Genomic DNA, 21,699 nt, shown 5'->3' on the forward strand with positions numbered 1-21,699 from the left:
AGAACGATACAAAGACTGCACTCTCTCGCTCTCCGTCTCCTTCTTCCTTAGTCAGGCAAGTGTTTTGATATAAACACCCACGTATATATTTTATTAATCATTAATAGTGTTGTGGTAGTGCATTTTCCTTCCTTTACCCGGTGTACTCTCCCTGCGCGGAGAGCACGCAATTATGGTAAGTACTGCGCACACCAGGTGGACAGCCCAACTTCCCCGCCTGATCCCGGCGAGTACAGATTACAAACTACTATAAAAATCCCATCCACTTCCATTATAACGTTTAATTTTCTTAAGTACCTTCCATGCTTCAACAATACTTCTGGTTTAAACACTTCTACTCAAGGCTTAAAAATAATTTTAAAAAATCAGGGTACATTGATGATGTAGCCTTCCATGACATGACGTGACATGACATGACCTATAAGGTGCTGCCGTCAGTCGGCTGAAATAAACACTAAAACGCAGCAGGGGGGAGGCCACGTAAATCTAGCCCCAGGCAGTAAAATTTCAACATGATATAAAAAAATAATTAACACAGCAAATTAAAGGTACATGAACAAATTAATTTCTAAATTTAGAAATGTATTTAGAAAAATTTCAAATGATCCAAAATTGAAAAATAAACTCGTTTTTCTCTTATGTGCAAATGTCTTGCTTCAAAGTTACCAAACAAGGAAGGCCGGAAGTGACGTATAACCTACAACTCATACCACAGCCACTGAGCACACGAACAAAAATTCGTGCCTCGATGTGAAACTAGACAACTTTGGTGTTTTTAGTCTCCAAGTTCTACATAATATCAATTGTCTAATAAATAAGACGATGTAGGGTTTTATGTTTAATGATGTGTGATTAAATTTATTATCATTAAAGATCCCAATTACAACCAAGAAGTATTTTGGTTTAGCGCTTTTTAGATTTTTAATAAAACATTTAATTTTTACGAGGCTATAAATCATCTCCTGTAGATTAGTGACTTTGCCTCGCTTTCGAGAAATTAAATTTGTTGATCATTTCGTGGCATCGAAAGTTAAATGCGTTACGTCGATCCTTGTTGGGTTTTCTGACATGTAGTGCCTAAAATTAACCTTCCTACATTATTTAATGCAATTAGAAATAACATTCACCCTAGCGATCAAGCACTGTGTCTTTATCAAGGGTGAGAGAGTGGTGGAAAATTTCCTAAGGTACACATATAACACTATTAATACAAGAGGCAAATACCAACAAAATATTTCCAATATAATTTCTCAAAACGACACCAGGAAGCAAATTAGATTAAATCATACAAACGGTTAACACCGGCTGGCTTTGTCAATTTCACCCACTTTTTTTATTGCAAACAAAACACTTTTGCGCATGCGCAGTCGTTTGAATCCTGTGCTTAGCTACCGTGCAGACGAATAAAAACAAAATAGAGACACAATACACAGTGATCTACAATCTCACTCCGTAAGTAGTGAATACTTTAATAGCATATTAATATTTACAGTTGACACCATACGGTGTTTTAAGTATAATATGGGCATATAATAAATAAAGCAATAGTGAAAAGACATCTTGTTGCGTAACAAATATGTAATCGAGTCGACCTACTTTATGCATTGTACAGTACATTGAAAGTGTGTCGCAGAGCTTCGACGGAAACATATGAAACTCAAGGACACTGGGTCATTTTAGATTTCTATTAATGTGTTTACACTACAGTTTGTTAAGCAGTATGGTAAGAGCCTTACGATAGACGTGCCATAGGGAATTTTATATACGCCCTCAGCAAGTAGAACTGAGACAAGGAAGGTGGTTTAGGGTTAGTGTATCAACACGGGTCAATATTCCAGATTGTTGATAAGTGAGTCATCTTCGGGGACAATTAAAGGTTTTTTATCTTTATGCAGTGACACCTAAATAAATAACAGGTCTTTCCATGGTCTGTTTTCCTGTAACATTCCTCACCCCTATCTCCCCTTCCGTCTCTCTCTCTCTCTTCTTCTTCTTCTGTATAAAATTTAATAAGAATATACTCAAATGGGCTCCGACGAGACTCAACATCCGACCATTGTACGCGAGATACCTGTCTTTCCAGGTTGCTGTAGTACGCCATGAAGACTGCCTCCGTTAGCTACGTTTTGGTCATAGCCATTATGGCTGCCTGTGTGGAGTTTATTGGTGAGTTCCAAGCCATCACCTGCGTCTGTCGGCGCCGTCGTCGTGCACTCTTAGAGATACATGTAGCACGTTTGATAAGAGCAAATTAAATGATAAGATGTTTGCCATATGCTAAATTTACGTTGTCCACGTTTTGTGCTGGTCGACAGAAATCGTTATACATTGATGCAAACTAAGTCAGGGAGAGGGTTGACTATACTTTCACAACATGAGTTTAAAGAAAAAATGTTTCAATTGAGTGGATTCGGCGACAGACATACAAAACAGGGCAGCGAGCACACATTTACCTTAATAATTTTCTACTTTTATTAAATTTCTTTCATTCATTTATCCAATACATATTGACATGTTTTAGGCTACGTGTTCCAGATTCCTTTTCGTATTCATTTTCTTCTTTACAGAGTGCGATCGTCTGCCCACAAATGGGATCCGTGTATACATCAGCATCGTGTCAGGTAACCTGGAAATTAATAAACGCCAACAGAAGATACAGATGGTTCTCAGCGGGAAGAACATCGACGCACAGTACATCGATATCTCCTCAAACGCCGCCGCTAAGGAATTCATGAGGGAAAAAGCAGGACCGTTTACTGTTCCTCCACAGCTTTTTAACGGCGAGGAATACCTTGGTGATTACCAAGCTTTTGAGGAAGCAGCTGAAGACGAACGTCTTATGGAATTCCTAAAGTTGAACTGATTTATCTCTGTTATTCTGGTTAAAAATGACGTTTTTAGACACTGTCAAGACACGCGAATTCACCTGTATAATGTACTTCAATTGCCATTTGGACGAAAACCTAACAAGATATTTAAGAAGCAGATAGGGCCTATGTCTTAAGCTGGACGAGCTGAGATGATTGTATTACAGGGGTATATACCGGTACATAATAAATAGTAGGCCTAAAATGAATAATACAATAAATAGAGCCTTAGTACAAATTATAACTTGCCATGATACGTGTTCACTGTGCTGAGGTTTTTTAAGGAAAATTATTCAATATGTTGCACTCTTTCAAGAGAAGCATTCATTATTTTGCAATCTAAGTTTAAATTCTTTATGCACCTGACATTTGAATACACATTTCTACATATTATGACGCGCATGAGCGGGTAACTTATTTTTACTGTTCGCGTGTGGTGACTACCATTCAGCGAGAGTCCCCTCAGATTTGGATCGATAGAGCGATTGTTTTATTTGGAAAGAACCCTTGTTTGATAGATTCAGCACGTCCTTTCATGTACAAAATACGCTAAACTATCGTGTATCGCGCGTGTTTCGCGGTACCAAAAAAACTGATAGTGAAAAGCGGGCACGCTATGCCCATAGCCGATAGCATCGTTAGCCTATCCAGTTTTTTTTTATCAGATATTGTGTTAAGGGTGATGATTCACGCTCACCTAACGCATTCTGACAATTGAACTCCCTGTAAAACCGCTCTGAGACCAGTGTATCATCTGCGGGTCAACTACTGGTCCATATTTGAGGGGGCAGAGAGATAAACATTTTGTCAAAAAAAAAGAAAGAAAGACAAACACCATTCCATTTTGTTAAAAGGAACTAATGCGCTAATGTGGCAAAGCATCGTGATTTTAAAGAAAAATAACGGCATTCTATTTTCATTATATTAAAAGCCTAAAAATGGTTTCGTATTCCTCTCATACACCGGCCAGCATGTCGACCTACCACCCCTAGTTTGTGTTTATCTGTACAGGACCTTTATTTGAGCTTAAACAATATGATGCCCTATCTTATGATAACACAGACGGCGGACAATAGATGGCGGTAACATCTCAGGGCGCGTTTGGACCGGATTTAAATATCAAAATAATAATGGTAATTATATTTAAAAAATAAGACGTTCAAGAAAAGAAAAAAATAAAACGAATGAGATAAAATATTATACACAAAAATGAAAAACATTTTTGCTTAAATTTAGGTAGAACATGTACATATAGGCCTTGAATTGTTGGCAATTCCATTAACATGCATCTATTTCCTCTGTCAACCTTGCAAAAACTGAACTGAACGTGTGACTGAAAAAAAATGGGAGGAAAACATACCCCCCCCCCCTCTCTGACCCAGACAATCAGTTTCCATAAGCCACCACCCAAAACGTCCACTTCCGGAAGCACACACTAAAACGCACTTAGCAAAACCAAGCCGAACGTGACCCGTGACTCCCCATATAAACACCACAACTGCATGCGTTATCGCCACATCCAGGCGTCGACACTGTTTAACTGATCTTCCAGCCGAGCACTGTGGGACGCACGTTACTCTCTCTCCCACACACGCACACACGCATTCCTGACGCGCCCATTGACTGTAGAGAGATAAGACAGTCGCGTCCTAAGCAGTCACGCCCACTACACACGACACAGGCTGTTACTCATACAACTGGGAACGAGCTGAGAACGACACAAGGACTATACTATCTCTCTCTCTCTCCTTCTTCCTTAGTCAGGTAAGTGGTATGATATACACACGCACGTATATATTTTATTAATCATTAATGGCGTATTGATATATACCGCACGGTGTTTTAAAATACAATATAGGCAAAGCAGGAATAACGCAATAGTGGAAAAGACTGATCTTGGTGCGTAACAAATATAATCGAGTCGACCTACTTTATGCATTGTACAGTACATTGAAAGTGTGTCGCAGAGCGTCGACGGAATCATATGAAACTCAAGGACACTGGGTCATTTTAGATTTCTATTAATGTGTTTACACTACAGTTTGTTAAGCAATATAGTAAGGGCCTTACGATAGACGTGCCATAGGGAATTTCATATACGCCCTCAGCAAGTAGAACTGAAACAAGGAAGGTGGTTTAGGGTTAGTGCGCGTATATCAAAATGGGTCAATATTCAAGATTGTTGATTAGTGAGTCATCTTCGGGGACAATTAAAGGTTTTTTTTACCAATGCATTTGCAGTGAAACCTAAATGAATAACAGGTCTTTCCGTGGTCTGTTTTCTCTAACATTCCTAACCCTTATCTCCCCTTCCTTCCGTCTCTCTCTCTCTCTCTCTCATATAAAACACGGAAGCATTAACATATCTACCCTGCATACAACGCGGAGATTTAAAAATCTACTTGTTTTATCGTGGTGATATTGGACTGTACAGCACCAGGATGAGTCACGGATAATGTGCCTTGCTCTACGTGCCCCTGTCTTCCTCGTTAACCACAATGTTAATACAACCTGTCATATAGACAATACAATGGTCGACACAGCCGCGTTAATTTTGGACCCATAATCTCGAGTATAAGATTTGATCAATGGCGTTTATCTCACTGGGACATTTCATACATGAGAAGGTCACGCTAGAGGCCTTGTTGTTCAAGAGATATGGATTATTTATTGCAATTTGGACCAGTCAAAAGGCATTGTGAGAAAATTAAGAAATGCGAGCGAGTCCTGTCATATATAGCCGCTTAAATCGTGAATTTATGTCCAAACTTCAATAATTTGTTTTAATTAATTACTGTTGCTATAAATCTTATCTCATGCAATCGTATATTTCACGCCAGTGTTTTGCCGTTTTTAAGATCGGCACTACTTAATGGGTTTAGAGAGAAAAGAAAAAGAAATGCCAATTAGGTTGGGCTAAGAAAAAAAGGAAAGAATTGCAAAGGTAATAAAACCCGTCAGATAAACAATACAATGGCAGACGGCATCAGTTCAATCAATGGCGTTAATCTTATCTCATATACTCATAGCTATACCCTGAAGGCTGTGACTCTTTTAAGCTCTGACTTATGACATCGGTGATAGGAACATTATAGATCTTCACCAAATTAATATATTGTAACGCGAATTAATATATTATAATGCGACCGGGTCTTCCTGTTACTCGGTGAAGTTTTTTGCTAGTCAGCCCTGTTTTACTAGAATTTTCAACGATCGCACTGCCGGGAAGGGAGCTGTCATCTTGTTACGTCATACAGCCTTGACATATTTGACGCCACCTCGTGACCTAAAAAATGTCAACAAACGACGGTGCGGATGGAGTGAAGACGTAAATGATGCGCACGGACGACGTAACAAAGGTTGTGGAAAAAGAAAACGCATCGGAAGCAAAGAATTGAAAAGGGAGACAGACAAAGGGCGAGGCGCGACAGAGCTGAATCGTGAGTTCCATTTGTCTTTCGGACCGTTAACTCCATATTAGCGTAACTGCAAAACTCTTTAGTTTCGTTATTTTTGAGTTCCTTCTGTTTTGTTTGCGTTTTTATTTCATTTGTTCAGTGTCCAGGCATGAAGCAATTCTTACCGGTCATGAGGATCGCAAGGCATGAGGAGGTGTAGGTGGAATGCCTGAGAGTTGACCAGACTGTAGGAGAGTGATGAAGCCATGCGCCGCGAAAAAAGACTGGACCCATTCAGTTGCGTTTCCGTGATTATTTTTTTTATTTGAAATTTGGTCCAACGTTTTTATTTTTGCTCTGGACTCCGAAAGAAACGTTCACAAGTATTTTTGAATTAAGTAACATGAATAACTTTAATTGCGTACTCGTGAGCTACTCAAACGTCTTTAACTTCGTGTACTATTGCAATTTTACAATCGGTCTCTACGTTTATTAAAGCTGTTGGTCTTAACTTGAAATCCACTCTTGTTGTTCGTGCTTGGGATATGCTTTCCCTGGGGAAATTCAACATCTCTCCCGTCCCGCGATTTAAATTTACGTGCCCTCGGGACCCTGGCGGGGAGGGCTCGCGTCACAATATTTTGAGTAAATTCAATCATTTTACCTTTGGGTAATCTTATACTTCGTCATTTTATACTTCACTTATACATCATCGTTATTTATTCCGATGCTCTTTATATATTTAATTAATTAATTTTGATATGAGTAATTAACCACGTTCACACTTGGAACCGGTCACACTATATTCCCATAATATTTGTTTGGCGTGCTGACCATATGCTGATAACAGTTACACAGTGGTGTGTATATACATAATTAAATTGAAGTATGCCGCGGTCTCTGCCCGTAATCGTCTCTCTGTGTGACGTTGTTTTCATGTATCATTGGTCACCCGTCCAGCCGATGCCAGGTACACACTAAAATCGCGGTATTCAATAGCTCAGCACTTGGGCCATATACGTGTATATTCTATGGGCTTATTGGGGAAGAAGAAAGTCAAGAAATGGAGACTCTGTGAACATATTTTTAAATTTACACACGAAAAAATAATTTTTTTTAAATGTCCACCTACATGAACTGTGTTCCATCTCAAGTATGACATCATTTTAATGTGCTACGTATATACCTAGCACTGTAGAGTGTCATAATTGAACCCATTCGTGTTACAAAAATTCATTAATCATATCACTTACAGGAGAGATCATTTTTATTTCACCTGCAAAGTGGTGTATTTTTGTCAGTACATGCTTATGTCTATAAGTCTCAATAAAACATTTTCCATTCATATTTATAAACATAAGCGTACAGAGCTGCCATTGGAAAATTTTAACATACGTGACACGTTTGAGTCTTGTTGCACATACACATTGTATGCTGTGGTACTATTCAACGGGCACTGGCCAAAATCAGATGAAAACTTCGCCTACATTCTCTATAAATAAAAGGACAAACAGACAATAACGTTATCAAATCTGGGTTGCGTGCCTAAATTGAAGCTGATAAATTAAGAATACACTGATGTGTGTGTGTGTGTGGGGGGGGGGGGGGGGAGAGGGGGAGGTGGGTAAGGGACTTACATCAACCACGCCAGTAAGATAAGATAAGATAAGATAAGATAAGATAAGAATTTATTCAGCCAATTATAAAAATTGGAAATCGTTTTCCTTTGGAACAATGATTAATGCCGTTTTTTTTTTCTTTACAGATTGCGATCGTCTGCTCACAATGGGGATACGCGTGTACGTCAGCAACGTGACCTTCAGCAGGGACGTCAAGGCGCACCAGCAGAAGGTCGAGATGATCCTCAGCTCCAAGAAGATCGATGTCCAGTACATCGACATCGGCGAAAGAGAAGAAGACAAGGAATTCATCAGAGAAAAAGCCGGGTCTATAATCACTCCTCAGTTTTTTAACGACGAGGAATATCTTGGTGATTTCAAAAAGTTTGACGATGCGGTTGAGGAGGAACGTCTTATGGAGTTCCTAAAGCTGCAGTGATTTATAATGTGGAGAAAAAAAGAAGTTTTAAGACACTGAAAAGGCGTCCATACACCTGAATGTATAATGTACTTTAACCGCCATTTTGAAGAAAACCTAACTAACTATTTAAAAAACAGTAATGTTCTAAACTGGAGCTGACATGATTGTATAAAATTTGTATACAGACAAACTAAATGCATCGTTTCTACGCAGTAGGTTGTCTTGAAAACATTGAACTGGTTATTCGTTTGCAAGAGATGTATTAATTTTTTCTTTTGCAATCTACGTTTAAATAATTATGCATCCGAAATTTGAGTGAAAGTATTATTTATAAGTGTATTATGACCCCTGTTTACCAAATTTTACCAGTATTATTGGATCTAACATCTTTTTGACAAGAGGAATTATTAACAGAACAGAGTCGACTTGACGCCGCAACTCCAAGAGTTCAAAAAAGATTGATTACTGTCAAATATTTTGGTTTGAACAAGTGATATGGTGAAAAACTATGTATGGACTTATATTGACTTTTTAATGATAACACCCTTGTGAGGGCTTTCCAAATACGAGGTGTATAGAGCGCACGGCGGCATAATTTAATATCAACTAATAAGGCTCACGTCAACAAAATGTAGAACTTTTCAGATTATTAACATCGCCGTTTGCTATAATAAATTTATAGGTTTTTATGAATCAATTTGACTTTAGTTTTCAAGTAAAGATAATTTGCAATTTCTACGTAGACCTCACTCGGGAGCACTCGGCCGATTTCGTTAGTAGATTTGATTGGATACGAATTCAACCGAGGTTTGCCGAAATGGGCAACTAGTGTTGGGCACTCAGCTACGTCTTGATCGTTTACAGAATTTTTTGTTTGTTAATTTTCTGTAAATATTTAGGACAGCCTCCCCGAAACAATAAAATGGGAATATATCGGCCTCGGTGTAATACCACTGTGAGTGGAGTTTTAACCCGTATATCTGCCTGTTATACTTTTGTCTTACCGGTCTGTTGCTCATATGTTTGCGTGTTCTTTACATTTCAATACTAGCAAGTATAATTGGACATGAGTAAAAGTGTCTGCATGTTTTTAAAGTACACCAACCCCGTCTGCCACATAATGGACAGCAGAGAGAAATGAATAATTGGTTTCAAATATTTTGTGCCAGCTGCTATTACTGTCATAAGCCTTGACTGTGACAGCTGTTAGCCGGGGGAGGGGGGGGGGCGTGGTTCGGGTCACGAGGTGCGACCTAGGCAGGCTCGTACCCGTGGCATTTTAGACTAGTCATACTGTCGTGTTTTACAGCGGGTTTTTAAAGCGAAATTTGGTTTTAACTTTTTTAATCACGATTAACTCCATTTAATCACGATGTGTCCATTGAATTCTGCTATAATATTGCTTTTAAAGATGTTGTTATAAAAGACGCGCAACATCTTCAGTTATATGCGCTACTCTTGATTTATCTTGTGTCAAAGAAGACTAAAACTTAGATCTTATGTGCACCCATACCCGAACTAGTTTAGTACTGACACAATGCTTTCACGGCTCATCACCCGGTCCCACCAATACTGCTTCTTCACGGTTCATCATCTGCTTGAAATCAGTTGTGATGGCCATTTTAGGATATCTTCTCCCCATCGCCACGGACAAGTAGGCGTGGGTGGGGTCCAGTACCTTCGCCCAAGGAGTTATAACTCCTTGCTTCGCCCGGAAACAACAATGGAAAGTCAACCTTTGTGCGGTCATAGTAACAGGGAGGGGAATCAGACAATGGGGAAACATTAAACTTGATACATGAAACTACTTGCATTACATTACACACGCTAACGTTTTGATTACGTTCAATTTGGATGCCAAAGTGATGGCTATTCATTATAGTGAGATGGAGAGCTTTAGGGTGAGGCTTTAAAAGCGTTGACCATTTGGAAGCTGAATTAAGTATATCTTAGTGTGAAAATGCGTGACGTTTTGCAAAGTACTATCAATATTGGGTTACTACCACAGATAAAGTGTTCAGTCTGATTTCAAGTATGCTCTCTGTGGAAATAAATTTTATTTTTGATTCCAACGATGGAGTGAATGTATGCATCCGAAAACCTCCGGCCCTGACTTTGGTGAAAACTCTGAGTTTTAGGTGCAGTAAATATATCATAGAATTCAGAATGTTTATAATGACACCAGACCGTTTATTCATTTTTTTTAAATTTATAATGCCTTTTTTCTTCTTTACTGTCTTGTCCCTGGCCAGAAAATAAATACCAAAATGCATGTCTCAAACACTAATAAATCAACAAAAATGAATCCGTATGATATATGATGTTTATTTATAATTTCAACAGCGAGACACACCCTAAATTCCAATACTTTATCGTACATGGAGACAAATGAAGGTGGTCAGTCTCACGCTGGACACTCGGTGCGAGTCACTGACCTGTGTCCAGCGGACAGCAGTGACCACCAAAAGACAGAAAAATAAGGAGGAATACTTTGGCTCTACTCTCTGCCAGGGTGATATAGATATTATAGGCACATTTTCTACATTGAAAGAGAACCAAATGACCGTCTTTTGATTTAAAGACATAACGGTATCTGTGAATATCTTGTGAAAAATCAATCTGTGGCCCTGGTAGAGGGTACCACAGACCCAAGTATTAGAGTTGTCACTTTACCAGGTTTTACACTTACCGAGGTTTGCCACGGTGTATGACTCGATAATCCCAATATAATAATAATAATAATAGTAAATGATGAGTTTGATAATTGGGCTGTGATACTTATTACAATGTAACTATCACTTACGTGCATCCATCAAATTACGCGAGGACTCTCGCTGAATGCAGTCACTTCAACAGCTTAACACGCCTCCTCCCGGCTTTGAATGGAAATACAGAACAGGGAAAAGCTGATGATTATGGAAGTTCGTTGGAAAAAAAGAAAAGGCGTGTTAATCTGTCAATATGATTGCATTCAGCAAGAGTCCCCGTGGCGTTGCATCGATCTATATACATAGACAGATGGGAATAAGTTCTTACACGCTTAAATAACGTTGATTATGAACAAATAATAGTCCCAGAAAGGACCAAACAGTCAGGATCCTTTGCTCATATGTTGACACCAAAAACGTCTCAATAAAGGCGAGATGTTTGGATACATGGTTTCGTTTATTACACTCTTGCAACTGATTATCTATAGGGGCAGACAACGAGGATTTATCTCAAAAGTGGTACCAGTAAAGGCTTGGTGAGCGTTTTACAAAGGTTTGTCCTCTTTTGGTTCTTTGTTCTGTTATGTTGCTACTGCCCCCCCCCCCCCCACACACACACACACATGCACGCACAACCACACACACCAACTAAGTATTTCGGGTGTAAGTAATCTAAAAATTTGATTTAACGATTTTTGGTCGCCTTTGCAACCCCTACCCAGTACCCAGTTATTAAAAATAATCTTAGGAAAACTATCAAAGAATCGTCTTGATTTTTTTCTTAATTTTCAAACTGGTCATCTCTCACGCGTGATTATTAATGAGCGCATTCAGAACAGTGAACTAACAGATCCGCGGATCAAATATGGCCGACCCACTTGAATACTGGTTGCGTAATTCCCGCGGGGTATCTTTTCAGTGGCTAATCGGGAATAAAGGGAACCGGAGAAGATCAGCATTGGTCAGAATTGTGCCGGAAGTGACGTGCAGTGGTGTTAGAAACGAAGCTGAGTGGTCATTTTAACATAGAGGTGAACGGCAGTGAAGACGGGTTGTCGGTGGAAAAAAAAGTTTTCTAAACAACATGGTAAGATAACTCTCTTTTTTTTCGCATTTTGGGCAGAGAAAACTTGTAGAAATAATAAATGCATGATATGAAAACATGACACGGAACTTGAAGGTGCAAAATGGTGCTTAATTTGCGGTCAACTTGTTTAGAAATAAATGCTGCGTCGACCGCCAGCGCGACAAAAAGCGTAAAGGGGAAATAATTCCCGGGAGTCTATAAATCGTTGTCATGTGGAAATTTGGCATTAATATAATCCGATATGTCCATATCTAAGTATTTTTGGGTGTTTTATGGTATGGGCTGCAATTACAACGATGTTTTTTTAGAGGTCTTGAAGGACCTTGTGAAAACCAGGAAGTAGTTCGTAACTAACAAGTGGAATGGACATGTACCGATCTCCGACTGCTGTGCACAGCTGTATCTTTTTTTCAATATATTGACGAATTTTTAGATCTTTATATGTCCATCTGGCATGAAATTCCACACACATGATCACACTGATATACCTTTTACACTGGGGAAGGCGCTAATCAGTGACAAATGCCAAGACAAAGGTGACATTCTGACAGCCTCTTATCTGAGTTAAAAATCACTGACAAAAGAGACTGGCAATCAATTTCCTCAGGCTGGCAATCATTAGCCTATAGAAATTGGTCATGTTACATGTTATCTACCTGTGAGAATCGTTTTACCAACTGAGTATTGCATAATAATGTCAATTATTAGTACTTTGAGCTAGTCTTAATTACCTGTCAGCTCACCTGAATTCTCTTTTTGTCTTTTTGGGAAGATCTTGTCAGTGAAATGTTTTATTTGTCCTGTGACAAAAATTCGTCAATATATTGAAAAAAAGATACAGCTGTGCACAGCAGTCGGAGATCGGTACATTTCACTTGTTAGTTACGAACTACTTCCTTGTTTTCACAAGGTCCTTCAAGACCTCTAAAACTTCGTTCTAATTGCAGCTCATACACCCCAAAAATACTTAGATATGGACATATCGGATTATATTAATGCCAAATTTCCACATGGCAACGATTTACAGCCTCCCGGGAATTATTTTCCATTTACACTATTTGTCGCAATGGCGGTCGATGCAGCATTCATTTTAAAACATGTTGACCGCCAATTAAGCACGATTTTGCACCTTCAAGTTCCGTGTCACGTTTTCATATCATGCATTTATTATTTCTACAAGTTTTCTCTGCCCAAAATGCGTAAAGAAAAAGTGTTATCTTACCATGTTGTTTAGAAAACTTTTTTTTCCTCCTACAACCCGTCTTCACTGCCGTTCACCTCTATGTTAAAATGACCACTCAGCTTCGTTTCTAACACCACTGCACGTCACTTCCGGCACAATTCTGACCAATGCTGATCTTCTCCGGTTCCCTTTATTAAGCGACAAGTTTTTAAGTGGGTCGTCATATTTGATCTGCAGATCTGTTATTTCGCTATTCTAAATGCGACCAATCTTGTATATTGCATAATAGGACAGGATTCATGTTTGTCTGTCTGCTGTCCCAGACAAGATGTTAAAATACAACATTCCTTTCATTTAATAACGCAGTGCGTGCAAAGAATTTAAGTACCCAAAGAAAAATTGATGAGTATTAGACTCGAAGATAAATGATATGCTAGTAACATAAGACACAATAATTCTGACCAAGCTCGCTAATTCTTAATATCTATAAACATGTATATTTGATAAACCAACATGCCATCGTTAATTCATAAAAATTGTTATTTTTTAAAACAACTATCTAAGAATTCAGGTGCTTTTTAGATGAACAAAGATACGTGTAGGAGGAGATGTGATATTTTCCTGTTATAGACCCCGAAGTCGAGGTGTGTACGTGCGTCTGTACATACCCTGTATCTGTGTATGGGGGGTCTTTATGTCAGCGTTTATGTTGACAAGTTTCGTCACATCCTTCCACTGACTACTTCCAAGTTTGAAAAAGAATTTAGATTTCATTCGTAACAATCTCTGGCAAGTGAGATCTTTTTTTATATGAGGAATACTCCATAGCAAACGGTTCCCAAAATCCACACCTTTTTATGGAAAATCCCACCCCCCTCGCCATCAACCAAATTCCTAACTTAAATAAATCAAAGGTTTTAAGTGCACGGATGTATGTTTACAGATGTATACTGATCAGTATCATCCGCCGAAGTGATGTTTACTGAGGTCAAAGGTCACATTCCTCGCCAGCAGACGACACCCGAAGGCACAATACGTGCGCATTCCGCTGTGCAGCGTTGTCTCCAGTCAAACTGACGAAAGATTCAGCCCTCGAATAAATTCTTTCTTTGAGAAGAAACATGATGGCTGATCTAGAGGGACCAGCGGAGGTAAAACGAGCAAGTGTCCTTCCTTAACTACAAAGATATTTCTTCTCCCTCTCTCCCCCTCACTCCCTCCCCCCCCCCCCCCCTCAAAAAACAGCGTAGTGAATCAAGACAAGACAAAACAATATCCCCACTCTTGTGTGTCATCTGTATCTCTGGTCAGGTATTATTTTTATCCTTACGCCCCCCTCCCGGTCGCCTTACAAAATGCTAGATTCACTTGTAGAACTCATCCCCAATATTCAACCACAAATTTCACTGTCCTGAGGGGTTCGCTGTTGCTACATGTACCGGTATTACACCTACCCTCTACCAGGGCGAGTGATAGATTTTTTACAGACATTCACAGATATGTCTCTAGCTAGACAGATGTTCATTTTCAAGTCAAAAATGAACATCTATCTAGCTAGAGACATATCTGTGAATATCTGTATAAAAATCTATCACTCGCCCTGGTAGAGGGTATAGTACACCCATGTCGTTTCCAAATGCGCTGATGGAAGAGGTTAAATGAAAAATAAAAGAAAATATTAAGTGAAATGGTCGACAAAATGCATTAAATCACAGGGATATGACCGAAAGTAAAAGCAGACGAATACAATAGTTATTTAAATGGGGAAGAGGATAGACACACTCACACAAACTGTGTCTCACATCTTTTGTTTTGTGACTAAACACGCTATGCTACTTGTCATCTTTATGGATGTCAAGAAAACTGACAGAATAGTGAAAAATGAGTGATCCTTTTTCTGAAGTATTTGTTGCTATTTTAGGCATTTTTTGCATATTTAGTGGTTAATACTATACTTTAATGTTTTTACAGCATATTTTGTATGCTGTAAATACATAGATATCGACTGTGGATAAAAAGAGATGCGTGATCCTTCTGTATATGATTTTGTACACAAACGCAATTGCATGTTGCAGCATAATAAATGGTCATCTCTCATAGGATCTCATACATTATGTTAAAATGGATGTAAAAGGAAAGAACACCCCCCCCCCCCTCCGCCCCTACAAGTTGTGGTGTAAAGATGTATGCATTCCCGTCACAACCTGCTCCACGGGAATTGCGTTTTATAGAACGGCAGCAATTGGCACAACTACCGCAATCCAATGTCTTCAGGACACAGGCGGCATGCATTCACGGAATCTCCCATGGAAAAATACTACGAAAGATGGTCTGGATTGAATTACAGATGAACTCAAAAAAAAAATGGATAGACTTTCGAATATATTTCTGGATTGGTTTATTAATTGGTCATTATAACGACCAGAAATGCTACATCACATTTGATGAAAAGTGAAACTGCTTTTTTCCAAAGTCACGAGACCAAGAGTGGTGCAGTGTTATGTAGGCCACAAAAGACATTGATGTATGACATGCAGACTGTATGCATTTCACGTTTGCTAAGCAATTGTATCTCTTTTTTATCTGACATAGGTAAGTTCGTTTCAGTTCATTTCCTTGGGAAAAAGAGCTTTTCGCAGCAGCATTCACGCAATGAGAAAGTTAGGGGAAAACAGGTAATTTAGGTGCACAGGAAACACATTTTATAAACCTGACTCCGCTAATCCTCAATCTCTGCGATTAAGACTGGCGTTGTCGAAAAACAGCAGAGGTGAATAAGCAAATAAAGGAATGAATGAAAAGAGAGCAAAGGAGGCGTACCACTTCAAGTTCAACTCAGATGAACTGAATGGCATATTTATTTATTCGTATACATGCTATTGTTAAACCTTAAATAGTACAGAATGCAAGTTATTCGAGGATATACGGGGACACAAGGCCCTGTAAACAATGCTAAACAATACCGTTTCATGTCACGTGCTCGGCTCCAGTTATCGATCGATATAAGACATATAATGAACAAGAACAGTGAAAGAGGAACAGACTACCCAGATGGCCTATCGAACGGTTTTGAAGGTGAAGGTTACATGAGTGCATTAAGAAGACTGTGCTTAAGGAGTAAACCGGTCCTGCTGTATACCTGTGTCGCCTGCAGCTGTTAGAAGCGGAGCTACACATCTACCCGGCGTAACAGATAATCTGCTCCACATAACAAAAAAGCAGCAGTACCAGCATCGTCGTCGTTTCGAGAATAATGTCTGCTTTGTTTGATTCCGATTTCAACCTCGGCGGTTTCTTCAGTCTAGGATCAGCATACAGTGTGTACAGTAAACCTCGCAGTAACTCTGTAGACAGCTTTGACAATGATTGTTCCCCACACAACGCTGTGCGTTATCTCCATCCTCCAGTGCAGCAAACAAACAAGGAAGGTCAGCAACCTCGACATAGCAAGGATACAGAGAATATAGAATGTGAGGCCGGCAACGGGGAAGGGACTGTATATCATACGACAAGTGCAGATTCCGAGGACATAGACAGAGGGTGGGCTTGGGCTGTACTGGTAGCGTCTTTCCTCTGCAACTGCATCAACATCGGCATTAATAATTCTGTCGGCGTGTACAACGCCGAGTTCTTGATTCAGTTTCCCGATGAGACGCGAAGTTACGTTTCTCTGGCCGGCAGCTTGCAGAACTCGGTTTGTGGTCTGACAGGTCTGGTGAGCGGCATCATCGCCAATAAGTACAGTTGTAGGACAAGTATTTTGTTGGGCGCCATTATTTCTTCGCTTGGCTTCATTGGTACCGCTTTTGCGACAAATGTGCCGGAGATTATATTAACATTTGGATTTGTTGTTGGTAATGTTGAATCTCTCTCTCACACACTTTCTTTCACTCTCTCCCTCCCTCCCTCTCTCTCTCTCTCTCTCTCTCTCTCTCTCTCTCTCCGGACTTCACAGTCCTGGAAAGCGATTTTAGAGCGGACTACTGAACCTTAAGTTTATCGCTACGCTTCCTTACGTAATATTACCTGCAGTACCTTCAGTAACTTCTGCACAGTTAACCCGAGTTTTGTTTACCTTGGAGATTAAGAGTTAATATTGTAAACATGAAGTTGCATAACCGGTCTGGACCAGCGTCTTGGTGAATATACATACAGGTCGACTTTAAGCAACCGATGGGGTGATAGATTTTAGCAGGTAGAGAGAAATTTTTTTTTTAAATGAAACTGGCTTTTTTTTACCGCCTTGCACTTTCTCTGCGCAATGTTTAAGTGAGAATTTATTAATAACTTTGACTCGAGGTATGAGATCACGTTATTCGCACTGAAAATTAATACGTTGCCTTGGCTTTGCATCATTTTGGATAAGTTTTTTTTTTTCTTAATTTTTCTGGATAATACGTGTGTTTTGTATGCGTGTAAACCAAGCAATCATGCATCCATCGTCTGTCTCTCTACCAATATATATCTTGTAATGTCTTACATTACATTTTTTTTCTTGGAGATGATAGATTTTTGGCGATAATAAGTCCTAATTCTATTCAGAATAGGGGTGTGGCGGGTGACGCTGCTCTTTCTTAACCCTGCAAGTTATTCCAAAATGTTGCATATGATAATTTCATATATTTATCTGCTAAATATGTTTTCTTGGCCTGATCTATATTACCCTAGATTCCAGATTTCGGTATTGCCAGCATGATCTTAAATTTCTTATATTACCCGCATCACTAGTGCCGATCCACAAATCTTACCAGACACTCAAACAGCTGTAAGTTGAAAACGGAGCTGATGGTATGATACATTCCAGCAGATAATTTAATACTAAGACAAAGTTTCTTGAGTTGACAGTTTTTCATGGCACTGACTTTGGTGTAAACCTTCGCCCTAAAGTCATAAACAGGAACGAAGATTTTGGCCTTTTCGTCTACCCTTGAGCGTTTCAAGATGTGTAACAGTAAATTTTAAGAAATGCTAAGAATTTTTTTCTTAATCAAATACTGGTTCAGTCATCTATCCACTGTAAGTAAAACTGTCTTTCTTTGACTGGGTTCCCACACCTAGATCGATCTAACTGGATCGATCCATCTCCAAGGGGTTTCTCGCTAACTTGTTAATCTTAAGCGGCTTAAATGCTAAACATTAACTTATTACCCCCTATCATCTTCAGTGGGCATGACAGACATCTAAGCTGCTTAAATAAATTGCAATTTAGCGAGAATCTCCTCGGAGATAGATCGATCCACAGTTGGTACGATATGGTCTGGGGATGGTCAATATATTTGGCAAAGGTCAACAGGGCGCCCTTCTGTGCTTTGCCAGTAGCCGCTATTTTTGGTATGGCGTCAGCTTTCTTCACCACGTGGATAAAGAGCAGGCAGTGTTTTGCATTTTAGAGGTCTCAGATGTTGTTAAGAAGTTTTTTTGTATGAAAGGAGATTGGAGAACAGTAGTAGGACGTCGGTTTCAGAATGTGAAAGGCGAATTCGCACTAACCTACACCGGAAAATAAATTACCAGAGATTGTCATTTAACAGTAGGCCTACAGGATGTATAAAGTATACGTTTGACGAAATTCTGGGTTATAGTAAATATTTTTTGAAAAAAAGATCAGAGTGTATGGTAGATTGAACTATCTCTGCGATTATTTTACGACGTCTTACATAGTATTTTTACTTTATCTGCAACGAAAATCCATTTTCTTCGCAGGGTTTGGTACCGGCCTCGTTTACACGGCTACATCAGTATGTGTTGGTCAATATTTCCACAAGAGAAGACCTATGGCTCTTGGTATTGCTACGGCGGGTATGGCCCTGGGACAGTTCATGTGTCCACCTCTGTTCCAATTTCTCATAGACACATACTCATGGCGAGGATCTGCATTCATAATCGCAGGATTATGTCTGAATAATTGCGTCTTTGGAACTATCATGCGACCTTTAAGAGAAACACACAGAGACACAGACGAAGCGGCGTGCCCAGAAAACGAACGCCGCGCACAAATAGCCAAAGCCAACGAAGCTTCCATAAACGACGCCAAAGGCCGCCTGAATGTACCAGTGCATATAGATAACGATATAAGCCTAGATACGACAGCAACGCCAAACGGAATACACCGTAATTCAAATGACTCAGTACCAGGCAGCCACACTAGCATACATCGCTTTCGTCAAGAGAACAGTCACAGGATGGCAGGGCGTGACAATATCTTAAAGACGGAGCCAAGACATAGAAGCCTGGGCGTGTCCTCTTTTCTTAGTGTTTCAATTGGAGCTTTCGGAAGCATGACGTCGAACATTTCTCAACATTTTGTTTCAAATAATCAGCTCAGTGAGGCAGTAGAGAGAAACAAGCCAAGTTGCATGGATTACGTAAAGTCTATTTTGGACATTCATCCCTTAAAAAACCCGGAGTTTATTTGTTTTGGTATATCGGTGTTGTTTTGGGCCGCTCAGGTGCTGACATGCGGCCTCCACCTTATAGCCTACACTCTACAGCACGGAACCACCCCTATTCAAGGCGCCATCTTGTTGTCGGTGTTTGGCGCGGGAAACTTTTTCAGTCGTCTCCTCGCCGGGGCCGCTACCAACGACAAAGCGCACGTAGATCAAGTGACCCTTGGCGCAGGCGTCATGGGAATAACAGCCCTGTTGTTGTTCTGTTTTCCAGCACTAGTCCACAGCTATTGGTCCCAAGTCTTGTTCGCGGCTCTCTATGGTGTTTACTCAACAATCCTTATACCTCTATTGGCACCAATGACGGTTGAGACTGTTGGATTGTCATCGCTGGGAGCTGGGTTCGGGTATTTGATGGTGATGAGCGGCACCGGATGTGCGATTGGTCCTCCATTGGCTGGTAATAGATGCAAACGCATGCTTATACACACAACAAAATACATAAGAACACGTGCAATGTCGTTAGCCGGTATAACGTGACTGATGCTCCGTGTAACAGAAAGTCCGCCTTCCTTTTAGTTATAATGGTTAGTGTTAGCCTGACCTAAGTGGGTCAAAATCTAGGGCGAGGCTTACCCGCATAAATGAATGGAAAGCGGACTCTCTATCAAGGGGAACTCTCTGTTAAGTTACACCGGCAGTCGTACTCGCACGCGCATGCATGCTTAGAAGACAACACATTCTTCTCATCGCAACTAACACACTCTGCAATTTTCATTTGCCATTCACTTCTCTCTATTTACGTTTTCTATCATGACAGAACCTAGCACCTTCGCTTTTAGATAACCCTACTTCATACGAATATCACTGGTCTTCTGATCAAAGATAAATTAATCGTTTAATCTGCCATGTTAGCGAAGGCTGATAAGTATGCGAACATTAGCTGTCACAAACGTGATGCACAAACACGTGTGATAACTCCTCCTGTTTGCCAAGCAGGTCGTAGCATTAACCTTCTCCTTTTTAATCTTCTTACATTTTACAAACCTACATTCTGTAAGCCAGTGCAGTCCGCCGCAGATTCTATTAGGTCTGCTTTCTTTTTGAGTTAAACCATGCGCTTAATGTTAAATTGTATACAAATATTTTCTTTTTTCCAGGTTTTATTTATGATCACACTAAAGATTATTCGTACTCGTTCTACTTTGCCGGTGAGTATTGTCACTGTCCGATTTTGCTGAAGAGATTGTGGCGCAGTTTATTCTGCTTCGCGTTGTGTAGGGCATGGGTATGTTTTTTTGGAGGGGGGTATCTCTGGAGCTAAGGGTATCTCTGGAGCTAAGGTGTGCTCTCCTTTACTCTGTCGTTCTGCGTTAAATAGATTATGATTCATGACACTGTCATTGGTTTTAATACTGTAATGGATGTCTATGTTTGAACTTCGTTTTCTTATAATAATGTATGTGCATATATCAAAATAAAATAAATTTTAAGTTTGTCGTTAAAAAAGGGAAATTGCAGGTAGATTAAATCCACTGTAGTATTCCACAAATCATTGTTGTCTCGTCAAAATAAAAGAGCGTTAACATGATTGTTGTAACATGTGCTGAGTCGATTCAAGGTTAAAATTTAATTTGCATTTAATATTTTCAGGGGCTTTATCTATGGGCAGCTCCATCATGCTATTAGCGATACCCATCCTCAAAAGCAGGCGCCTCAAAACTGAGAGTGACGTGACGTCAGCTTAGAGTTTTCGTGACGTCAGTTTGAGGGACCGTGTTATGCGAGGCGCGTGCCTGGGCGTCCTCGTATATTCTATTCTTATGCGACGTTTAAATGTAATTACATAGTCACCAAGCTGTTTACTCTCATCTGTATGGGACAAAAACATACTGCGCACATTAACCATATGGACCTCAACATTAAACTGAAAAATGACAAAATTATTGAGTAAAATTGAGCGGTATAAAGTGTTCATTATTTTGTTAATATTTGAAAGTTACATAAAACGTGTGTTTAAAAGATTT

The 21,699-nt window shown here is 39.7% G+C and overlaps 2 protein-coding genes and 1 pseudogene across 4 annotated transcripts; all 3 read left to right on the top strand.

The window, feature by feature from the left end:
* Positions 1-1,365: 1,365 nt before the first annotated feature.
* On the top strand, positions 1,366-3,258 carry LOC147759384 (SH3 domain-binding glutamic acid-rich-like protein 3). 2 transcript variants are annotated; one of them, XM_086997504.1, is made up of 3 exons: positions 1,366-1,452; positions 2,084-2,166; positions 2,568-3,258. In XM_086997504.1, the coding sequence occupies exons 2-3, from the start codon at positions 2,100-2,102 to the stop codon at positions 2,861-2,863; spliced, it is 363 nt and encodes a 120-aa protein (XP_086853630.1). In that variant the 5' UTR covers positions 1,366-1,452; positions 2,084-2,099; the 3' UTR covers positions 2,864-3,258. The 2 variants fall into 2 exon arrangements, with proteins under 2 accessions (XP_086853630.1, XP_086853631.1); XM_086997505.1 differs by lacking the exon at positions 1,366-1,452 and adding an exon at positions 1,607-1,849.
* Positions 3,259-6,163: 2,905 nt separating this feature from the next.
* Positions 6,164-9,002, top strand: LOC106170515 (SH3 domain-binding glutamic acid-rich-like protein 3 pseudogene; annotated as a pseudogene). Its single transcript, XR_015331379.1, has 2 exons — positions 6,164-6,307; positions 8,031-9,002. The product of XR_015331379.1 is annotated as an SH3 domain-binding glutamic acid-rich-like protein 3 pseudogene (transcript).
* Positions 9,003-15,784: 6,782 nt separating this feature from the next.
* LOC106163758 (monocarboxylate transporter 14-like) lies at positions 15,785-21,696 on the top strand. The gene is made up of 4 exons (XM_086997766.1): positions 15,785-17,137; positions 18,987-20,132; positions 20,833-20,883; positions 21,326-21,696. Exons 1-4 carry the CDS (start codon positions 16,537-16,539, stop codon positions 21,418-21,420), a joined length of 1,893 nt encoding a protein of 630 aa, XP_086853892.1. The 5' UTR covers positions 15,785-16,536; the 3' UTR covers positions 21,421-21,696.
* Positions 21,697-21,699: the final 3 nt, after the last annotated feature.

Source organism: Lingula anatina, chromosome 10 (genome assembly GCF_051362555.1).
Source record: "Lingula anatina isolate TDL-2025a chromosome 10, LinAna3.0, whole genome shotgun sequence".
Taxonomy (NCBI): domain Eukaryota; kingdom Metazoa; phylum Brachiopoda; class Lingulata; order Lingulida; family Lingulidae; genus Lingula; species Lingula anatina.